General features: G+C 37.2%; 1 protein-coding gene across 18 annotated transcripts in view; it reads right to left on the bottom strand.

Moving 5' to 3' along the window:
• Nucleotides 1-3,374: 3,374 nt before the first annotated feature.
• mical2a (microtubule associated monooxygenase, calponin and LIM domain containing 2a) overlaps nucleotides 3,375-20,309 on the bottom strand; it is a 75,916-nt gene continuing 58,981 nt past the window's right edge. For 2 of the 18 annotated variants that reach the window (XM_051899773.1, XM_051899775.1), the window contains 8 exons: nucleotides 18,559-18,633; nucleotides 17,440-17,571; nucleotides 17,268-17,345; nucleotides 16,974-17,066; nucleotides 12,379-12,483; nucleotides 11,724-11,904; nucleotides 8,742-8,818; nucleotides 5,859-8,652 (listed from right to left, as the gene is read on the bottom strand). In XM_051899773.1, the coding sequence (XP_051755733.1) occupies nucleotides 8,275-8,652; nucleotides 8,742-8,818; nucleotides 11,724-11,904; nucleotides 12,379-12,483; nucleotides 16,974-17,066; nucleotides 17,268-17,345; nucleotides 17,440-17,571; nucleotides 18,559-18,633 (1,119 nt within the window). In that variant the 3' untranslated portion in view covers nucleotides 5,859-8,274. Of the gene's footprint in view, nucleotides 3,899-5,858; nucleotides 8,653-8,741; nucleotides 8,819-11,723; nucleotides 11,905-12,378; nucleotides 12,484-16,973; nucleotides 17,067-17,267; nucleotides 17,346-17,439; nucleotides 17,572-18,558; nucleotides 18,634-20,309 lie in introns of those variants that run through there. The other 16 variants (XM_051899779.1, XM_051899777.1, XM_051899778.1 and 13 more) reach the window with 16 other exon arrangements.

The raw sequence follows: 20,309 nt of genomic DNA, 5'->3' as shown, positions 1-20,309 counted from the left end.
CCTTTAAAATATATTATTTCTGTAATAATACCATTTAAAAAAGTATGCTAAAGCATACTTTTTTTCACAAGAATGGATCACTAGTGGTCCTAAAGGAGACCCAGTTCCTGGGGGGGACTCGATTTCTCATGACAACAGCAGTTAAGTAATGCCTAACCCCGCCCCACCACTAACCTTAACCTGCTCCATAACTTCCGGTCTGAGGCGGCTGGCCTGGCTCTGTGATGTGCGGCTCTGCAGTTGTTCTTCTCTTGTTAAACCACTCGGGGGCGTTAATGGGTCATATTTCTCTCTCCTGTCTTTGGCTAAGAGCTCTAGAACACAAGGCTTCTGTGAAGATTGAAACTCATATGTTGTTTTTATTTATTAATTGCTTTTTATTAATAAATGTCTCATCCATTTATGTGTTCATCACATTTTTTCTTCCCTTGGACATCAGCCATGGACATGACCCTGATCATCAGCTAATACATATCCGGATCAATAAACAGAAGAATCAAATGTGTATGTTGATATTACTGAACAAAAAATTGCATTCGTATTAACTGGCTAAATATAGCCTATGTATTTCAGCAGTCAGTGACAAAAAAAGCTTCAGGCATGTGAACTGAATTATTTGCAGGTTTTACATTTTTAAAAACAGATGTCAGAACATATTTTGGCTCTGCCTTTTGAGAACAAACACCAAAAATATGAAGTATAGTTATGTTTTGGGTGATGGTATCCATGCTGAAGCACAACACTGTAACTATGGAGTCAGATAATGCACTGACTTACACATTAGAGACCAGAGGGCTGCAGCACTGAAGGCTTCTTAAAGCCTGCCATACTTGTGTGATTGACCTCACCCCCAAAACCCTTATCTGTGTAATGTCCACTAGAAAGAAGGTCACTCTCCAGGGCCTCTCTGAACACTTATCAGCACTTACAGGGTCTTTCTCACCCACTTGAATCTGGGAATAGAAAGAATTTAGAGTTCAATCTGGAGCTGTGTTTAGGGTTGAAGGATGTATAAATATGTAGTTTTACACTGTTTTACCATACTAATGCTGCGTTCCAGACAGATCGGAATTTGGATTTTTCCCACCTCTTTGGAAATAACATCTGGAAAGCCACTCAAAGTCAGACATCGATCAACCCTGACCTCAGCAAGACGTGTCATTTGACGTCACTTCCAAGATGTCGGCGCGTCCTGCTTCCAATGAATATGAACATTAAAAAAAACTTTAACATTAGATATTAAGTTCATGTAATGTGACCTCTGTTTTTTGCTTTTCATCAGCTGTTTTCAAAGCGATTTTACGTTATTCTTATTCAGTTTTGCCTTAATTTAGGGGTCATTGACGAATAAGGTTTTTAAAAGTGAAAAAAAAAAAAAAAACATAATGGAGATATAATTAATTTTGACATTTTATTTAGTGTTAACAATGAGATTATATGGTTTTTATAATCAATTAACACTGCTTTTGTCTTTTTTTACAAGATGGACAAAATTTGTCACCAAAAAAGTCATTTGGTTTAACCAAAATTTCGGTTTTACCGAATAACACTTTTGGTTACACCGAATGACGATATTTTCAAACAATGCTAACAGGCTGATATCTAGCTAGCTAGCAAAAGGACAATCAAACATTTTATATTTAGTAAAAGTTTTTAAAATATTACAACATTTTTCCATGTTTTATAGCGGTTGTACCGAATGACCTGATGTACATGCGTATGAACAAGTGAAAACATTAATTTTTCAAATAGTTAAGAGAGTTAGTTACTTTGCTTCACGATCATGTGGTTCTTTGCAGGTGTCTGAATGATGTCACATCCTGTCACATGATATTGACCGCATGACTTGATCCAAAATGTTCCCTTTATATTGGTTACTCTGAATACATCAATGAAATTTGTTTTTCCAGACATTATTTCTCATAACAAAGCAACGACTTCTACACATAATTTTAATACCATTTTGCACTATGTTGATATATGATGTTATAAAATCATGCCAGAATAACAAATATATACATTTATTACATTTTAAGATATTTTAATCACCAATGAAATGGCTGTATTGTCCTTTGGACGGTTAAACCGAATGACCTTTTGACACTTCAAAATCTTTAAAATACATTTATATGTTGCAAAATATAATTAAAACCTTTTGGATTCAATAAAAGAGATCTAGTTGTACTACCTTACATACTTCGGATGTCATATCTTTGTTTTTATTATTATTAAGGCCTTTGGACAAAAAAAATGACCCGTCACGTCATTGACCCTTACACAAAAACACGATATGCTCTCAATGTGTCATGGCGACATCATGTGGTCAACATGTGAACGTGACGTATGAGTGACTGGAACTCACTGAGGTCTGAAGTGGGACATTTAATTTGGGATATTCCCACGTCCAGCCTCGTCTGGAACGCAGCATTTAGAAGGGTTCTGAGAATATGTAAAAACCATATGTGAATTAATTCATGATCATTAAGAAGAAGTTTTGAACGTGGCTTTATCTAATGTTCAGATTTCTGTTCTGAGCATTTATTCAAATTAGTGCATATTAAATTAGATAATGCCTAATTTGAATATTTTAACCTAACATTTCAAAAAATTGTCTTAATGTATGCATGTGGTGGCTCTGTTATTGAAGATAATATGTAAAAGATAATGTCAGTTCAAGCCAGAGGGCTCTTATTTCATCCTAATAGGTTTGGTTTTGGGATAATGTCTAGCTGACTGTACATCATTCTACATATTACACAGCTATACCAAATAAATAAATAAAATGACATAGATTCATACCATCTCCCATCTAAGCCTTCATGGCCAATAACCCGTACAATACAAGTATGACTCTTTTACAACTGCTCAATAAACAAGAGTTAATATTCAGTAACTTACTTTTTAGGCATAATGAGTTACTTGGATCAACCGTTAAAGAGGGTAGGTGGTATTTTATTTCCTGAATGTTTCACTGTTGTACGAATCGAGGTGAAAGACAGTGTCGCCAAGTCTGTGGTTTTTCACAAGGAATTGGGCTACTTTTACACTTTTATTATAAAAAACTGCCTTGTGACTGTGCAATTTAAATGTTTGTAATCAAATCAGTTGTTAATTTGAATTATAGTAATGTATTGACTGACAGGGTTCCCTTTATATTTACACTTTACAGCATTAGTTGAAAGATTTTTTTCCTTGAGGAAAATTGACACACTATACCAGATATATATCCACAAATGAATCAATATCGAAATCGAATCGTGAAATTTGTGTCTATACCCAGCCCTAATCACTAATGTGAATGTTTCGGATAACATATACTGTACGTATGCATGTAACAGACGCTGACTAGACGGAAAATATATAAAAAACGACAAGACCTTTTATCTTTTTTTTATTGCAAGAGTATGGCTTAAGATAAATAAGGCAACAACAAATGTTTCAAATGGAAAATATACAGCAAAAAAACTCTTCAAACAGTTTTACAACATGTCCAACAAAAGGTGCTACTTTAACTAAAGGCCATTTAGGGTACTAATGACCTGCTTTCATAGGCACAAGGGCGCCTGCGTGTAGATTTCTGAAATGTAAGCCACCTCTGAAACACAAAGAAGTGAAGAAAAAACAGAGACTGCATAAGCAAATAATTAGCAGGCCTTGAAGAAAGACAGAAAAGAGAAACATGTCAGACGTGACGTGCAGATGAAAGAATCGGAGGCAGGCGGTTAGTGTCATGCACCGTGCTTTTCCACAGCTGTGAAACACGTGGCTCTGGAAAGCCACAATAGAAGGTGAAAGACACTATGAGAGACTACAACAAGTGAGCTTGCAGACGATCACCTTTCGATCAGCACTGCTCACAGAAAGCCAGGAGCAGACGCAGTGGAGAGGTTGAAAAGGACTACAAGTGAATGAAAAAAAGGAGAAATATAAATGAGAAGTGAATCGTATCACAACGCAGCCTGTAAACAGTGTTTAGAAACAAGCTGCTAATGCACAAAAATGGATTTAACTTAAATATCCATGCTTTATTTTCATGCATGTCATTTGATGATCAATCTGCAATCACCATCCATAAACATCACACTCCAACAATCACCTTCCAGTGTCAACAAAAAAAGTATTTTTCATATCATTAATACTTCTGACTGGAAAAAATGTGCATTTTAATTGCACTTAGGAACTGTAAATGTATTACTGTAAAATATATAAGTACAGTATTACACTCACACAGTACATTATAGGTAGCAAAAGACATCAGAATATCCCACAGTAATAGTCCAGTGAATCAGATGAAGGGGTAAAAGTAGTGTTTCTGTGTTTTGCATGATTCATAAGTACAACAAAAATGTTCATTTGAACAAAAGTTTGATTATGGCTGGTTTTCCACAGTGTAAATTTGATCACTAAACTAACATACTGGTGCATTGGTAGTTTGATTGGTGTATGATCTAAACTACAGAAGTAAACAGAGACACCAATACATGTGCATTTGGACCTGTTCAGTGGCTCTCCATGAGAACTAAGCCTGAGAACAAAGTATAAAGCATACATATATGCTCTTTGTTAAATACAGGGATGCACGATATATCATGTTGGTCAGTAAATGTGACTTTTTAATGTTATCTGTATCAGTCCGTTAAAGGGATAGTTCACCCAAAAATGAAAATTCATCAATCACTCACCCTCAAGTAGTTCCAAACCTGTATAAATGTATTTGTTCTGCTGAACTCAAAGGAAGATATTTGGAAGAATGTCAGTAATCATTCACGCACTTAATCGCATCTTAAATAAAAGTTTGTTGTTTACATAACATATGTGTGTACATATATTATTACATTTATATATATTATATATATGTCTGTGTGTGTATACACATATATTTATACATGATCTATCTATCTATCTATCTATCTATATATATATATATACAGTATGTGTGTGTGTGTGTGTGTGTAAGCGGCAACCTTCCGCTCTCTCTCTTGAAACCAAACACGGAAGTGACTTAAACTGCAATTCATCAACTGGCCGCTAGGGACAGGCTCCAATAGGGAGTCAATCCCATTGACCCCCCCATGTTAAAATGCCCAACTTTACAGTAGAAAAAAACATGTTTACAGCCTGGTACAAAAAGTGGTTTTGGTCTATATAGCTAATTTTGCCCTTCATGACAACTGTGAGGGGGGTGAATTTTTTTATAACTCATCCGTTTAAATTATATTAAAGGGTTAGTTCACCCAAAAATGAAAATAATGTCATTTATTACTCACCTTCATGTCGTTCCACACCCGTAAGACCTTCGTTCATCTTCGGAACACAAATTAAGATATTTTTGTTGAAATCCGATGGCTCAGTGAGGCCTGCATAGCCAGCAATGACATTTCCTCTCTCAAGATCCATTAATGTACTAAAAACATATTTAAATCATTCATGTGAGTACAGTGGTTCAATATTAATATTCTAAAGCAACAAGAATATTTTTGGTGCGCCAAAAAAACAAAATAACGACTTATATAGTGATGGCCGATTTCAAAACACTGCTTCAGGAAGCTTCGGAGCGTTATGAATCAGCGTGTCAAATCAACATTTCGAATCAGCGGTTCGGAGCGCCAAAGTCACACATGATTTCAACAGTTTGGCGGTTTGACACGCGATTCGAATGATGATTCGACACGCTGATTCATAACGCTCCGAAGCTTCATGAAGCAGTGTTTTGAAATCGGCCATCACTATATAAGTCGTTATTTTGTTTTTTTGGCGCACCAAAAATATTCTCGTCATTTTATAATATTAATATTGAACCACTGTACTCACATGAACTGATTTAAATATGTTTTTAGTACATTAATGGATCTTGAGAGAGGAAATGTCATTGCTGGCTATGCAGGCCTCACTGAGCCATCGGATTTCAACAAAAATATCTTAATTTGCGTTCCGAAGATGAACGAAGGTCTTACGGGTGTGGAACGGCATGAGGGTGAGTAATAAATGACATTATTTTCATTTTTGGGTGAACTAACCCTTTAAGCCTTAAAGTTCTGCATAATTAAGGGCGTGGCCACTTGAGTGACAGGTGGATTGCTGCTGCTGTTACTACTAGCTGTTTGTCTGCTGTCTGTTAGCTGTCACATCACCTCAGCTAATTCCAGGCGCTGAACTTAGCATCTCTGTGTACATGTGCACACATGCGGAAGATAAACAGAACACACGTTGTTGGATTGTCTTGGCATTGGCTAAAAGTTTTGTCCGTCAGATTTACTACAATGACAATAGCTGAAGAATATGCATTAAAATCCGACAGCACTGCTTGGATATTATAACTAAAACTGCTTGCACTATTTCGAAAATTATACTTCGGACGCGGGCTCGTTTGTGAGAGTCTAATGTATATGATCGCGTACAGTTTTACAACATAAACGCTGCTCAGATTGCATAATTTCTTGAAGAATGATGATGGAGAGCAGATCGTTCAGATGAAGACAATATATCAATATTTAATGGATTTAACGCTTTTGTGGACAAAAAGTGCTGTTGGATGTTTTTCAATGGACAGTCATGGACATTGTACCCAAGTGCGATGGATTGGATTCATCTCGCCATCGCTATTTCATTACAAAGGTATGAAGTCCCTTTTTGATTTTGTGTGTTGCGTGTACCCAACACAAATTACAATATTACTGGTGCTGGAGCATCTAAATCGTAAAACAGACACTGTAGATTGACAGTAAACCCTTAGAACTTTCAAATTATGTATAATTAGTTTTCTTTATTAATATTTTAGATAGTATCTAAGATAAATAGATAGATAGCTCCTTAGCCTGAGCTAACTTGGTCACATTGAGCTAGGTGGGCGTAGTTTCAGCAACCAGGCACCTCAACTCCACCCACGTCCCGCCTGTTTGCCCATTTTCGGTTATTTGGGAGTGACGCACGGTGACGCGCTGCCAAGATGGCGACGGCCGGCTCCGCCCACTTTTGGGCTTCAAAAAAAATGCTCTTCAGAAACCTACAGGTGACGTCACGGACACTACTTCCATGTTTTATACAGTCTATGGTGTATATGTGTGTATATATATATATACACACACACACACACACACAGACATACACACATATATATATATATATAAAATATATATAAATATAATAATATATATACACACACATATATATTATGTAAACACAAACTTTTATGTTAGATGTGATTAATCGCGATTAATCGATTTGACAGCACTAATAAATAATCATTGCTATCCATTAAAATGTCCATATTGATGCATCCCTGGTTACATATACACAACACGTGTAAGAGCAAAGACAGTCTTTAAAGCTTAAAGTTAAACTTAAAGTTAATCTCCATGGACAACATCTGTGAAATACTGGTTAAAATAGTACTGTAAAACAAACAAATATCTTATTTACAGTAATGTACTTTTAGTGGAACTATATAGAACAAGACATTGCATGGGGAAAAACTTTAAAATCACAATTATTACATTGTTTTTAAAGTACAGCCACAAGAAAACACATTGTGTTAATATGGGCTATTATGCTGAAACCACTTAAAATCTTCAAAAATTTTACAGCTCAAAAGACGTTTGTTATGAAGAATTGCTTTGATGAAAATATAAGGTGCATATTTCTGCTTTAAACCCTCTGGAATGTCTTGTCCCATAGACTTCCATTGTAATACTTGTTTGTTTCTACAATTTGAAGGACGAGTCAGTTATTTTCAGTGGTAAATCGACAACATTTCACAGATGCTGTCAAAAGATTAGCTTGTGTTGAACCCGGGCATTCCTTTATCTGTATGATTTTCATAAGAAGTGTAAACATGCGAGAAGAATGTGATGTTCGTGAATGGTTAACAGAGTAGACGAGACGTGTTTGCAGCTTGATCAGTCAGGTTTTGTAAACTTGCAAAGAACGTCCATTAATAATTAAAAGCAAAACATCTCTCTTAATCGTGCATTTGAAGGCAGCTCACTCATTAAAGTGCTTAAAGTTCACTCCATGTTCGACACTTTTTTTTTTTTCTCTTTACTCAAACCATTGTAATTGAGAAAAGCTTTGGTCATTTGCACACACTCCAAACAAAGCTGTTTAATTTCTATCCTCTGAATAAGTAGGAAATGAATGTTGATGTGCCAACATCTCAAGTTCAGACTGTTTTGTTCTTAAAAAAACTATCTCAAGGTTGTTCTATGTCTTTTTCAGTACAAATGTCCACATAATAACCCTTTTAATGGGACACAATGTGGCCTGATGACGTTTCTCTCACACTAAGACCCAGTGGCCCATGTGCTCTTCCAGCCAGCGCTGTAGATGCTGTAGATTGAGAGGTTCAGCTTCTGCGTACATTTGGACAAGCTGTTCGTGGAGAACAGCGAGCAGAGGCAGACTCACGCTGAGCAGCTCGTACAGGAAGGCATAATCCCCAGCGTTATCCGTCAGGTGGACGCCCGCGGCACACACTTTACCATGCAGCCAGTTAAACACACGACGGGGCACAGAACACACAGACTGGCTCACGTGCAGCGGCCAACGCAGGCATCTCTTCAGAGAGGACAGGATACCTGGAGACTCGCCCTGAAGATGATTCTCACGTCCCTCGGGACTCCAGCTAGGGCTGTCGTGGGATTCATTATTACATGTCTGAAGAAAAAAATATTAAGAAGGATGTACTGTAAGATGACTATTGAGGAATTATGAAACATAAATGACTGGAAGAACTGTGTTTTTACCGTATGTAGATTTTGTGATCTTCCATTCGTTACTAAGGATTTCCGTTGAGCAAAGTGGAGTTTGCAGTACAACTTTCCTATTGGAGGAAAAGAAAACATTAGTGTAATCCGTTAGGCCGTGTGTCCACCAAAGTGTTTTTTTCCAATTTATTTCAATGGGAGCGCCGTATTTTTAACCCTGAAGCATCCTTCATTAGAGCAGCCCTTAATGAGTCCTTCGTAGACAAATGTGGGCACGAATGTCACAGGTGTGATCCCCAATTTTTTTTTTAAACAAATGTCATATGTCAATATCTTTACTAAAGTAAAAACACTCAATTTATGCATTTCTTTTGTGATTATTTACCTCTAAAATTACACAATTATTATTGATTCCAGTAAGCTGAAACAGCCAAAACCTCAAAATTTGGCATATGTTGGAGACATCTGGTGACATATGTTGGTATAAAAAAATAGCAATTACATGAAATATCAATGGCCACTAGATGGCTGTAGTACTCACTGGCTGCATATAGGCTGAAATCTAAACCAATGTTGTAACAAACTTAACCTCTTAAGTTTTAGATTTTATCACAAGCTAAAATTGTAGAATTTTTTAAAAACCATTTGTGTCGGGTCAAACTATACAAAGATGACAAAATATATGATATAATAAATGCAGTAGGACTTTGATCCAGTAGCCCCTCACTGCAGAACACATGAGATCCAGGGGGCGGAGACGGGTAGGTTAAGGGATATGTAGTCTCAGCCTCAGACGTCACGCCCACGGACCGTTGGCTGAACGTCAGATGCATATGGCACACTTATCTGGAAACACTTCAGGAGTATCGAAGTCATCATCTGGTTGGTTGAATTCTACTGGATGTCCGGGAGACGCGCGTGTTGCGTTCTTTAACGGTCTGCCTGGAAACAAATGCCGTGACACCAAACCCCCTCGTAGAAGAAGAACGCTATTGTGTTTACAACTGTGACAACGAGCGCTTATCAGGATCAAATAAAGGCTGGTGTATGTGAAGTTCGCGGCTCCATTATTGCAGTAAACTTGCACAATGTTCTTGAATGAATAATTTATTAGATGCACGCCAGTCTGTTATTGTCATCGACATTCATTTTCACGCCCCTAAACCTGACGCGGAACAAAACGAACTGTGATTGGTTGCGTTACATGTCAGTCAAACGTCTTCTTGGGTGGTCTTTGGCCAATGAAAGCTGCGATAGAGTCCAGACCTTCTGCCGTCAGTATGAAGGTCTGGCTAAATGAGACTAAGGGATATGTAAAGTGGGAGGAGTTGGATCTAGATCCAACCCCGCTCCCTGGATCTCATGTTCTGCAGTGAAGACCATCTCTAAACTCACAATAACAAGAAAACATTGTGCCTTTATAAAATAGAGAACACAAACAGGTTGCGCTTTCTGCCGTCTCAGTCTCTGTGAACTGGAATACACCAAAACTCAGTGTATACTTGCCTCACAGACATGAGAAATATATCTATGGAAAGCTTAAAACGTCAAGCGATTGTCAACCAATTTAAGTGGAAAACAAACATTCTCAGATTATGTAATCCGAATGAAACATGCATATTGGCGCATCCACTACTGTGGAGATGACGAGTCAGCATCGTTGACCAGCGTCTCTGCAGCCGAAAAACACAGAAAACGTTATCAATAAATTATTAAAATGTCTGTTTACAATTTCAAATGATGTATTACTCTTAGCTGTATGACCGAAAGTGATGGAGTATTTTAAGTTGTTTCCACTGTTATTAGGAAAAAATGCAAGTGATCGCGCCGGCACCTCCATGTCTTGCATTAAGCACACTATATTTTAGCTTCCACACTCCACACAAACACTTGGATTGGCACCTAATAATAGCACACATTTATCTATGTTAACATTAGAGCGAGCAGCCATGTAAAGTTGCTACTACTAACATGTTTCAAATGATAAGCCATATTAGAGGTCGATGAATGATAGGCGAACGTTTGGATTTCCTGCCCAACATACTGATCTGTCCGTCATGGACTGCGTGATTTCACCACAAGGTTTTTTTTTTCTGCGACTGACTAATAAAATTTTAGTTAAATATTTGGGGGCAGCCCTATAGACAACTACAACAAAATAACGTCATTTACTAGAGGTTCTGACAAAATGTTAATTGTTGCAGTCTATTTAAAATATTTAATGAATTTGAATGAATTTGTATTATTATTTTTAAAAATCGGTTTGAATGAATGATTCAATGACTCACTCATAAATACTTGTTTCATTACTGAATGAATCAGCATTTTTGAACAAATCTCCTGAATGAATGAATGATTCAATGACAAATACATTTTTAACAGTCACTTGTCGCCACCTACGGGTGTAACGACCTAACTGATACAATCTTTATTTGAAGCATCAAGTTACTTTCAAAACTCTATTTTGATCACTACCATAGACATTAGTGTTTATATTCAAACTATAAAGTTTTATCCCTGTACTTCTGTGTTTAGTTGCATTATCGTAAATAATCACAAATAATGATACTGTGTGGTTGAAAAGACTGTTTGTAAAGCGGTTTCATACCTGTACACGATAACTGCTCTCTCTGAATGTTCGCTGTGAGCGTACTTGTCAAAGGTTTAAATAGACATAAGCGAATCATTGTCATTTAGGAATAAGATTGCATGGGTGTTTAAATCAAGATTGCAACCTTTTAACGATTAATCATGCAGCCCTAGAATATATTCATATACTATATATTTATGTGAAGTTTTTTTGTTTGTTTGATTTTTCCACTCTCCATTCTCTTTCATTGTACAGGAATACGCTGTCTGGACATTCTGCTAAACACCTCCTTGTGTTCCACAGAAGAAAATCCAACCTTACAGGTTTCGAGTGACATGAGGGTGAAAAACTGTTGATTTAATGTTCATTTTAGGGTGAACTACTCCTTTAAAGAGAAACAGTGAGAATGCAGTACAGGCTCTTCTCAGTACCTTCCACCGAATCAAAGGAATGTCCTCCCTGGCGCAGCGGAGCTCTGCAGGTATCGCAGCGGAAACATTCCCTGTGGAAGTGGAATCCCTCTGCGCTGAGCCTCTCCACTACAAACACCCGCTTCTTACACGCATGGCACACATCACCCAGACTCTGAGGAAATTCTCTTTTTAAGGAAGGCTGGGGGGGGGTGGAAAAAAAATCTGGTCAAGATAGTGTGAATTATGGTATGCTGAAAATAACCCTTAGAATAAACATCCACACTGATTGGGCTGCTGTGGATGGTGTCATACTTAAAGTATAATACTTTGAGAATCCTAATGTGATGAAAGCATTAACAACTGCAGATTCATTCACAAATGTTGCCTTCTTTAATGACCAAACACTATGATAAATACCAGGAAATACGTATACAGGTTTTGTTTTTTTGTTTTTTTTCCCTAGTCCCCAATCACTTTCATGTTATAGACATTGAACTTCTCCTGTGTTCCAGGAAAGTAAGTATATCATACAGGTTTGGAACAAAATGAGGGTGAGTAAATGATGACAGAATTGTTAACATGAACTGAAATACACAAGATGACCATATGATTTCATAAAATGCCTTTTGTTTTCAGTTTAAACAATTAAGTCAACAGCTGATCTGTGGCTTACCGGAGTGCCTGAGCTGCTTGCCTCAGGCCTATGATCATTCTCATAGAGGGAAACCAGAGTGTCAGCTCTAGCGCCCACTACCAGAGACACTTTGCCTACTGTGCGCTACCAGCCAATGGGACAGCAGGAAGAGAAAGTGGAGAAAAGAGAATGAAACAAGGATAAAGCAATGTAAGGCAAAGCATGAAAAGACATGCTGGGGAAAATCTGAGAGAAAAGAATTCTGTCAAACAGTGAATTTGATTGATTAGAAATTATTGCTCCTGATCTTTGAAACACAGGCTACGTTTACGTAATCCGTTAGTAATTGGATTGAGGGCTCAATCGGACTGAAAAGCCTTCATGTAAACGCCTTAATCAATCCGACTGAGCTCGATCCGAATGAAATTTCGATCGGATTAGAAGGGGTGGTTTATTCTTTTTCTAATCCAATCGAGAGGACATGTAAACAATTGATCAGATTAAAAAACGAAACTGAAAAGACTGCGAATGTGTAATGACGTAGAAATGGTGTAATGACGTATGACACACAGAATGAGCTGCAGTAGTTGTTAAATACAATGTCATAAATGACTCTCGCGTTGTTGTAAAATTCTCCTACCACTCGTCGTTTTTATACTCTCATCCACAGACACTTTATTTTGGGCACGGGGTGTTTTTATTGGTAAATATAAGCAGCACGCACAACGGTCCATGCACTCATTGTCTCCTAATCGGGACACGAAATAGTAAACACTTTGGATTCTTCAATCGGAATGAATCAATTCCGATTGAAAGAAAACTTGTGCATGTAAACATAGCCTGGATTACTCTGTTCCAAAACCCAGTGAGCCGTCTAAGTAGGTTGCATCTTAACGCATCACAGGCACCTGTTATAAAACAGGCAATAAACAAAAAACATAGCCTCATTTTAGGCAAATTTTAAGGCAGCATTCTTGCCAAATCTTTTTGCTTCGCTTGTAGCACGTTTCACAGTAGTTTGACGCTAAATAGCATGTTCAGTTTTGTCCAAAACAGTTAAACATGACTTTACAACATTTTATTAAGCTATGTTATTTAATGCATGTATCACGCAATTCAATTGAGTGAAATTGAGTGAACTGATTGAGTGGCGCTAAAAGTTAATGCTCGAGTTAAAATTGTGTTTGAAATGAACTCCACCTTTACTAAACTCTACCCTAATCCTAACTGATAATGTGAGCAAAAACGAAGCTTTGAGATCTTTTGTGGAGCGTCATAACTTGTATTAGATGCGGCCCAAATCACATGTGCAATGCTGTACCAGGTGAGCTACAGAGCAAATTTACTAAGTCAGAAAAGCCATACATATGGAGCTGGTTGTGTGATGCAAATGTCAAAATCATGCACTATGGTAAAAGTGTTTTGAGGTCATAGTATTGTGAAAGGAACCACATGAAAATAAGTCTTTATTATTCCATAGTCTGCCTCTGTAATTATAATTTGTGTGAAAAGGAACAAAGGTTTTTGGTGTTTTACTGCCTTTGCAGTAATGTAGAGAGAGTCACATATTTTCTACTTACGCCTGGGTTGGGTCTATCTTATGTAGGCACCTCACCAGGTTTTGGAAAAGAACCCATGTCTTTTAGCTCAAAATGAGGGTTTTCAGTCAATCTTGAGAAACTTCTAAAGGCATCCCGTAAAACTCCTATGATCCAGTAACTTTGAACTGTTCAGTGGGTGGAGCTAGAGTTTCAGGTCAAGCATCTGGCAATGGAAGAGAGGACTTTTGGAATGCTCTCTCTCCCTGTGGTCAGCTGGAATGTAAGGATGCTTACAGCCAAGTGTGTGTGTGTTATATTGGCACGTTCTCATTACAAAACCAACCATGTGAAGAGAGACAGTCCATCAAAGAGAGCTGCCGCACTGATCAGTGCTCTCCAGTCCTGCCTACAACATGCCAACAAACGCACGGAAGACTCTCAATCCAGACAGAATGCATATCATGCGAGTCCTGGGAGACTGTGGATAAGCGTCATTCCACTGATATGGTCATATACCTGTTTGGGAGCATATGAGTCTCCATTTGATTGAGGAATGTCTGTTTGTTTCCTTACAGTAAAGGGTGTTGTGCTACTGCTGGCGTCAGACTGAAAATGTAGATTTGAGAGTTTATTGAAGCAAATGTTGTGATAATCTTTGGTTAAGTTAAAGGAATAGTTCACCCAAAAATGAAAATTATGTCATAATTTACTCATCCTAAAGCTGCTCCAAACTTGTATGACTTTATTTTTGCCAAGGAACACAAAAGGAGAAATTTAACAAAATGCCCAAGCTGCTCTTTCCCAAGAAAGTATTCTTGTTTTATTTGGGCTTTCAAGCTCCAAAAATGATAATACCAAAAATACCAAAACAAAGATTATTGTAGTACGTTTACAAGAAAATACTACTTCAGTTTACTACAAAATTGCGTTTAATTTAAAACGTTTCTTTGTAATTCTTTGTTACCAGCAATTTTGAGTGAAATTGTTTTAAAGTAAATCCTACACCAAATTTTCTTCAGTGTATTTCAAGTCTTCTGAAGTCAAAAGGAAAGCTTTGTTTGAAGTACAGACCGAAATGAAAGTCATTCTCAAATCTCATTCGAACATCCGCATATTTAAACTAGCATGTAGCATTCAGTTATGAAGGCATGTGAGATATTTATTCAATGGAAGAAAGAAGTTACAAAGGTTTGAAACAACAAGAGGGTGAGTAAATAATAGCATTTTCATTTTTTGGGAGATTGTTTCACTTTCAGTTAATTAATCAAACAATAATCTTGACATACACTCACCATTTGTGAGTTATTCTTTGCTTCTCCTTGCATGTTTATGCCATAAAGTATTTCTGGTTTTGATTTACAGCTTTAAAAGACGCACGGGAGAGTGAAATTAAATAGTATGTTAATAAAAATGACTCTGAAAGGCATTAGAACCATTAAAGGAAGAGTGTTGAAGGTGAAATCACTTCTTTACCTTAATGAGAAAGCAGAGGAGAATGTAAAGGAAAGATGGAGAGGAGCAGAGCATTCTGGGATGGGGTGAAATATTATGGAGTTAGAATGATGAGGAAGGACAGTGGAAGAACTGGTCTGTTTAGAGCAGAGATAGAGAGATAGATTAGACAACAGGGAAATATGATGCCTTTGATGGTATGTTAGACAGAACAGCATTAAAGTGTATTTTAAAGCTGAAGATTTTTCAAAGCAATCTAATGTTATTAAAGGATCAATAAGTCATTTTTGCTCACTGGTCTTGGACTTTATACTGACACTTGGTGAATGCAGTCAGTGATGCCATAGTAAAAAAATTCCCTATTCAGAGACACATTTGTTTATCAAGATTAATTTATTTGGGATCCGATAAGTAAGGAATAACAAACTGTAGACTTATTGGACATCAATGCTTACACAAAGTTAGTTTTCAAAAAATTAGTTTTCAATGATTTAAACATCTGGAGTCAATTATTCTGCTTACCATGGCTATATCTATATAATAGGGGTGTAACGGTACATGTATTCATCCCGAGCCGTCACGATACAGACGTCACGGTTCGGTGCATGCAGTCACATGACGTATCCAGTCAGTCACAGGCGACCCACACTCCAATCCAGAAGGGGGCGCACACAGTAATGCGACGCTGTTTGCTACCAGTAAAAAGCGCAGAAGAAAAAGAGATGATCGATTGATCGATATGTTTACATGTAATATCTCAAACAGTGTTTCAAGTGCAGAAAGATATCAGTAAAACAGCTTGAGTAATAATATCTCATGTCACATGCTGTACCGAAGCTGTACCGAACCCATACCGAACCGTGACTTCAAAACTGAGGTATGTACCGAACCTTCATGTTTGTGTACCGTTACACCCCTACTATATAATATTTTAATAAATGTCTATCTCAATTATCCCATGATTTACTCTCCCTGAAGCCATCCTAGGTGTATATGACTATTTTCTTTCAGACAAACACAATCAGAGATATATTTAAAAATATCCTGGCTCTTCCAAGCTTTATAATGATTTTGGGTTGGGTTGAGATTTTGAAGCCCAAAAAAATGCATCCATCCATCGGAAGCTAGTTATTATAGTTAATAAAATTTTAAATATGGATATTTTTCTTACAAAAACCCATCGCTTCACTTCAGAAGGCCTTTATTAACCCCCTGGAGCCATATGGATTATTTTTATGATGGATGGATGCATTTTTTTGGGCTTCAAAATCTCAACCCCTATTCACTACCATTATAAAGCTTGGAAGAGCCAGGATATTTTTAAATATATCTCCGATTTTTTTCGTCTGAAAGAAGATAGTCATATACACCTAGGATGGCTTGAGGGTGAGTAAATCATGGGATAATTTTCATTTTTGGATTAACTATTCCTTTAAGTATTTTAAACTGCATATTTTTTAAAAGTACTGATCATTTCTTTTCAGGTGTAAAACCTTTTACAGTGGAAAAATATACTTGCCATACCTTGAAACAAGAGACTGTCTATATAACACTGTCTATATAACATGCAAACATGTTGGTTTAGCTTTCCAAATGTGTTTTATATGTCCAGAACAGGAAGTTTAGATGGTGCCATGATACCTTATCGTGGACTTTAAAGCTTCTGCTTTCCTTTGACTGGGAGGTCTCTGTTTCATTCTTATTGCTAAAATCAGACGTTCTGCGACTGCTTAACTGTAACCACAAATTAAAGCCCATTTAATATGTCATAAAGCTGCACTCTGAGCATTCAGTAATGATACCTAACCTACAATTAATCAGAAGATTGACTAAGCTGGTTACCTCCAGCGTGCCAGATGTCAAAACACTTGTGGTAAATCTCTCTCTACTGTAATTATATTTCCTAACTTAGCTGAGTGATGAGGAAACACTCACCAGATGGGACGGACTCACTGTTTCTCCCTGTATCTCCTGTTTAAAATGCTGCACATGTAACGGTTTGGGTCTAGACATCTTAACCAAATGGATGCCGATGGAAGAGGAGAAAAGGAAAGAATTAGACTCAGCAGACTGGGGCAGTGTGTTAAAAGTTTTCTTGTGCCATTACCTGCTGCAACAGCAGAGAGGGACAGGAGGAAATGAGAGGACGAGGACAGGAAGTAGCAGTGCATTGTGGGAGAGGGCATGAAAGGGTGGTCAGCGTGATGGAATGAGGGAAATGGAGAGAAGAAGAGCAAGGCTGCACAGACAAAAGTCATGAAGGGAGAGAGAGCAATTTGGATTAGTAGCAGAATGGATGGGTTGAGGAAGATCACATACTTTCATCTGAACTTTCAAGATTTTGGTTTACTTTGGCAGACAGTGTCAGTGCTGAATCATCACGAAAATTTAAGCCTTTCTAATATAAATATTCAAGCGCTAGAATGCGCGAGAGGCAGTGGCGCAATAGAGAATTGTGAATTTTCCCTAGTATCTAAAATACTGGTGTCATAACTGCCTGTTTTTGTTTCATGGCTGGTAAAAATAGTTTTGGTTGTGAATTTTCTTAAGTCACCGGCCATTGGCAGGTGTGGCAAAAAGTTAGTTTTAGGCCCTGTATATGGTTTTGTTGAAGCCATCTGTTTTTTTATTATTTTAACTTATTTTTTTTTTTTAAATAATCATGTTCAACAGCTGAATTTGTGGTGAAAAAACTACATTACCCATGATGCTGTACAGAAAGTTCCACCAATCAGAGTCACGCCGAGCAAACTGTAGCAAAAGAGCTCTTTAGCTCCGCCCATTCCCATGCAAATGACGTAACTGAGGCGTCTCCCTACGCTCTCGAAATACTGAAATATTTTTATATATTTGCATATTTTGTAATAAACTTAAAATAAATTGAATTTATATATTATCAACAACTGTAAATAAATAGTTCTAATTCGATTATGTGATTCATAATGCTTCATGTGATTGTAGTCCTTTCCGTCACTAAAGCTGTTTAGCACACAGTCTTGTACCATTGTCTTTTTTGTGCAAATTTCACAAACACTTTTTCTGCTTCAAATAAAAGTTTGTAATGTTATGATTCACCTTGTAGCTGATCAGCTTGGTTCATGGAATATAAAGCTTTAACAAAGACTTTTTTTTAAATGAATGGAAAACAATACTTCCGGAACAAACGGGCAATAATGCACTCTATATTGTATTTGCAAATGCCTCAGGAACAAATGTTGCTCATCACCTGTGAGCTGTTCACTGATTCTCTCTTCTCTTCACAAAGCTGCATGTCTAGCTGCCCATTCTGAGATCTATCCGTCTTATTAGGAGTGGAAAAAAAGCAGGAAAAGGGCATGAGAAGATAATGATTCATTAAAGACAAATGGGCAAGCAGTATAAGGAGTGTTAAACTGTATTAGAGATGGAAAGAAGTGCATGTATAAGTAATGGAAAGAGGACAGGAGACAAGATTAGGAGAGGACATGGGAGGATGCGCTGTGGAGAGCAGCAGTGTATTCTGGGATTGGGTGTGGTGGGGTTTATGTGGAGATGGATTGGAAGGTCAGACAGCAGAGGAGTCAGTCTGTCCAGAACAGATATAACTTGAACATTCAATATGAACTGAGACAATTAGATGACAGGGTATTGCTCAGAGGGTGTTCTTTAATAGCTCAGGAGGTCCAGTGGAGTTCTTAGATATGTTTAACTATAAGTAAAGAATTTTATCTCAGATATATCTCCTGAAATTCCATCCTAAATATCAACACAATAAGACATAAATGAGATTAATATATAGAGCTATAAACTCAATTTAATCCCATTTGCCTATGGGAAACAACTGATATATAAAAGATATATATATATATATATATATATATTTCCTATGGGTACATGTATTATGGGTTAATGTATTACTTTGTGCTCAATCAGGAAACCTGCAACATATATTTGATGTTAATTATAGAACTTACCCTCTTACTCTGTGGAAAATATTAAAATTATTCGCTCAGATTTAGTTGTTGTTAGAAGGTACCAGACAAATGTTCGACATAAGTTACTCACTCTTTTTAATTTTTTAAAAGCTAAATATGGCTCATATGGTTCATAGAAATTACAAGGAGGAGCATCTGGCCTGCACTTTGATGACAGATGACAAAACCCAGAACAAGCGTGTTACAGTATGAGAGAGAGAGATGCACGCATTCACAGCAACACACACACACACACACACACACACACACACACAGAGAAAGACGTGCTAGCATTATTTCTTGCAGATGCTGCTTATATAGTTTTATATTTTCATTTTTTACATTTTTATTTTCATATTTACATTAGACAGGCAACTGTTTTCTGACAGGCGACTGTTTTCTGATAAAATGTATTAAAATTATGTGTTTATATTTAAAATGTGGGCCAGTGGGGTCAAAAAAATCAACTTTAAGGTGAAGTATGTAAGTTTATTTTTTTTGTTAAAATACATTCTCTTAAGCCAGTTTATTATTCATTGACTATGCCATTCATGGGTTGATCTCACCCAAAAGTGTAAACATTCGCTGCTTTTCCACCATCGGGCCAAACAGTTTTAAGAATGGTATGTTATGGTCCTATTTCCTCTTGAGCTTGATTTGGCACAGCACGATTACAAACTGTTCTCAGCCCGTAATTTTCAGCACAGTTGGCTAACCTTGCTGGTAGAATAAGTGTTGTGATGTCGCCACTAGGGATTGGTCAATTGCTTTTGCCTGACTACCAGTTTCTCTGTAATTGTTTTTTTTTTTTTTGTGCACTATTTCAGCGAAGTAAACACAAGTTAATAATAGAAATATCTGATCATAACATAGCCACTATTTACATCTCAACGACTGATGCATTTGTATTCTAAAGATATCAGCCCCACAGTGGAAAATGAAAACATATCCATACCAGCTGGGACAGATCGGCACAGGATGGAATGGTTAAGCAACAAGAACGGTTTGGCTCGATGGTGGAAAG

This window comes from Ctenopharyngodon idella, chromosome 7 (genome assembly GCF_019924925.1).
Source record: "Ctenopharyngodon idella isolate HZGC_01 chromosome 7, HZGC01, whole genome shotgun sequence".
In the NCBI taxonomy this organism is placed as follows: Eukaryota; Metazoa; Chordata; class Actinopteri; order Cypriniformes; family Xenocyprididae; genus Ctenopharyngodon; species Ctenopharyngodon idella.
The sequence above is the reverse complement of the archived record's forward strand: the minus strand, read 5'-3'. Positions and strand labels throughout refer to the sequence as shown.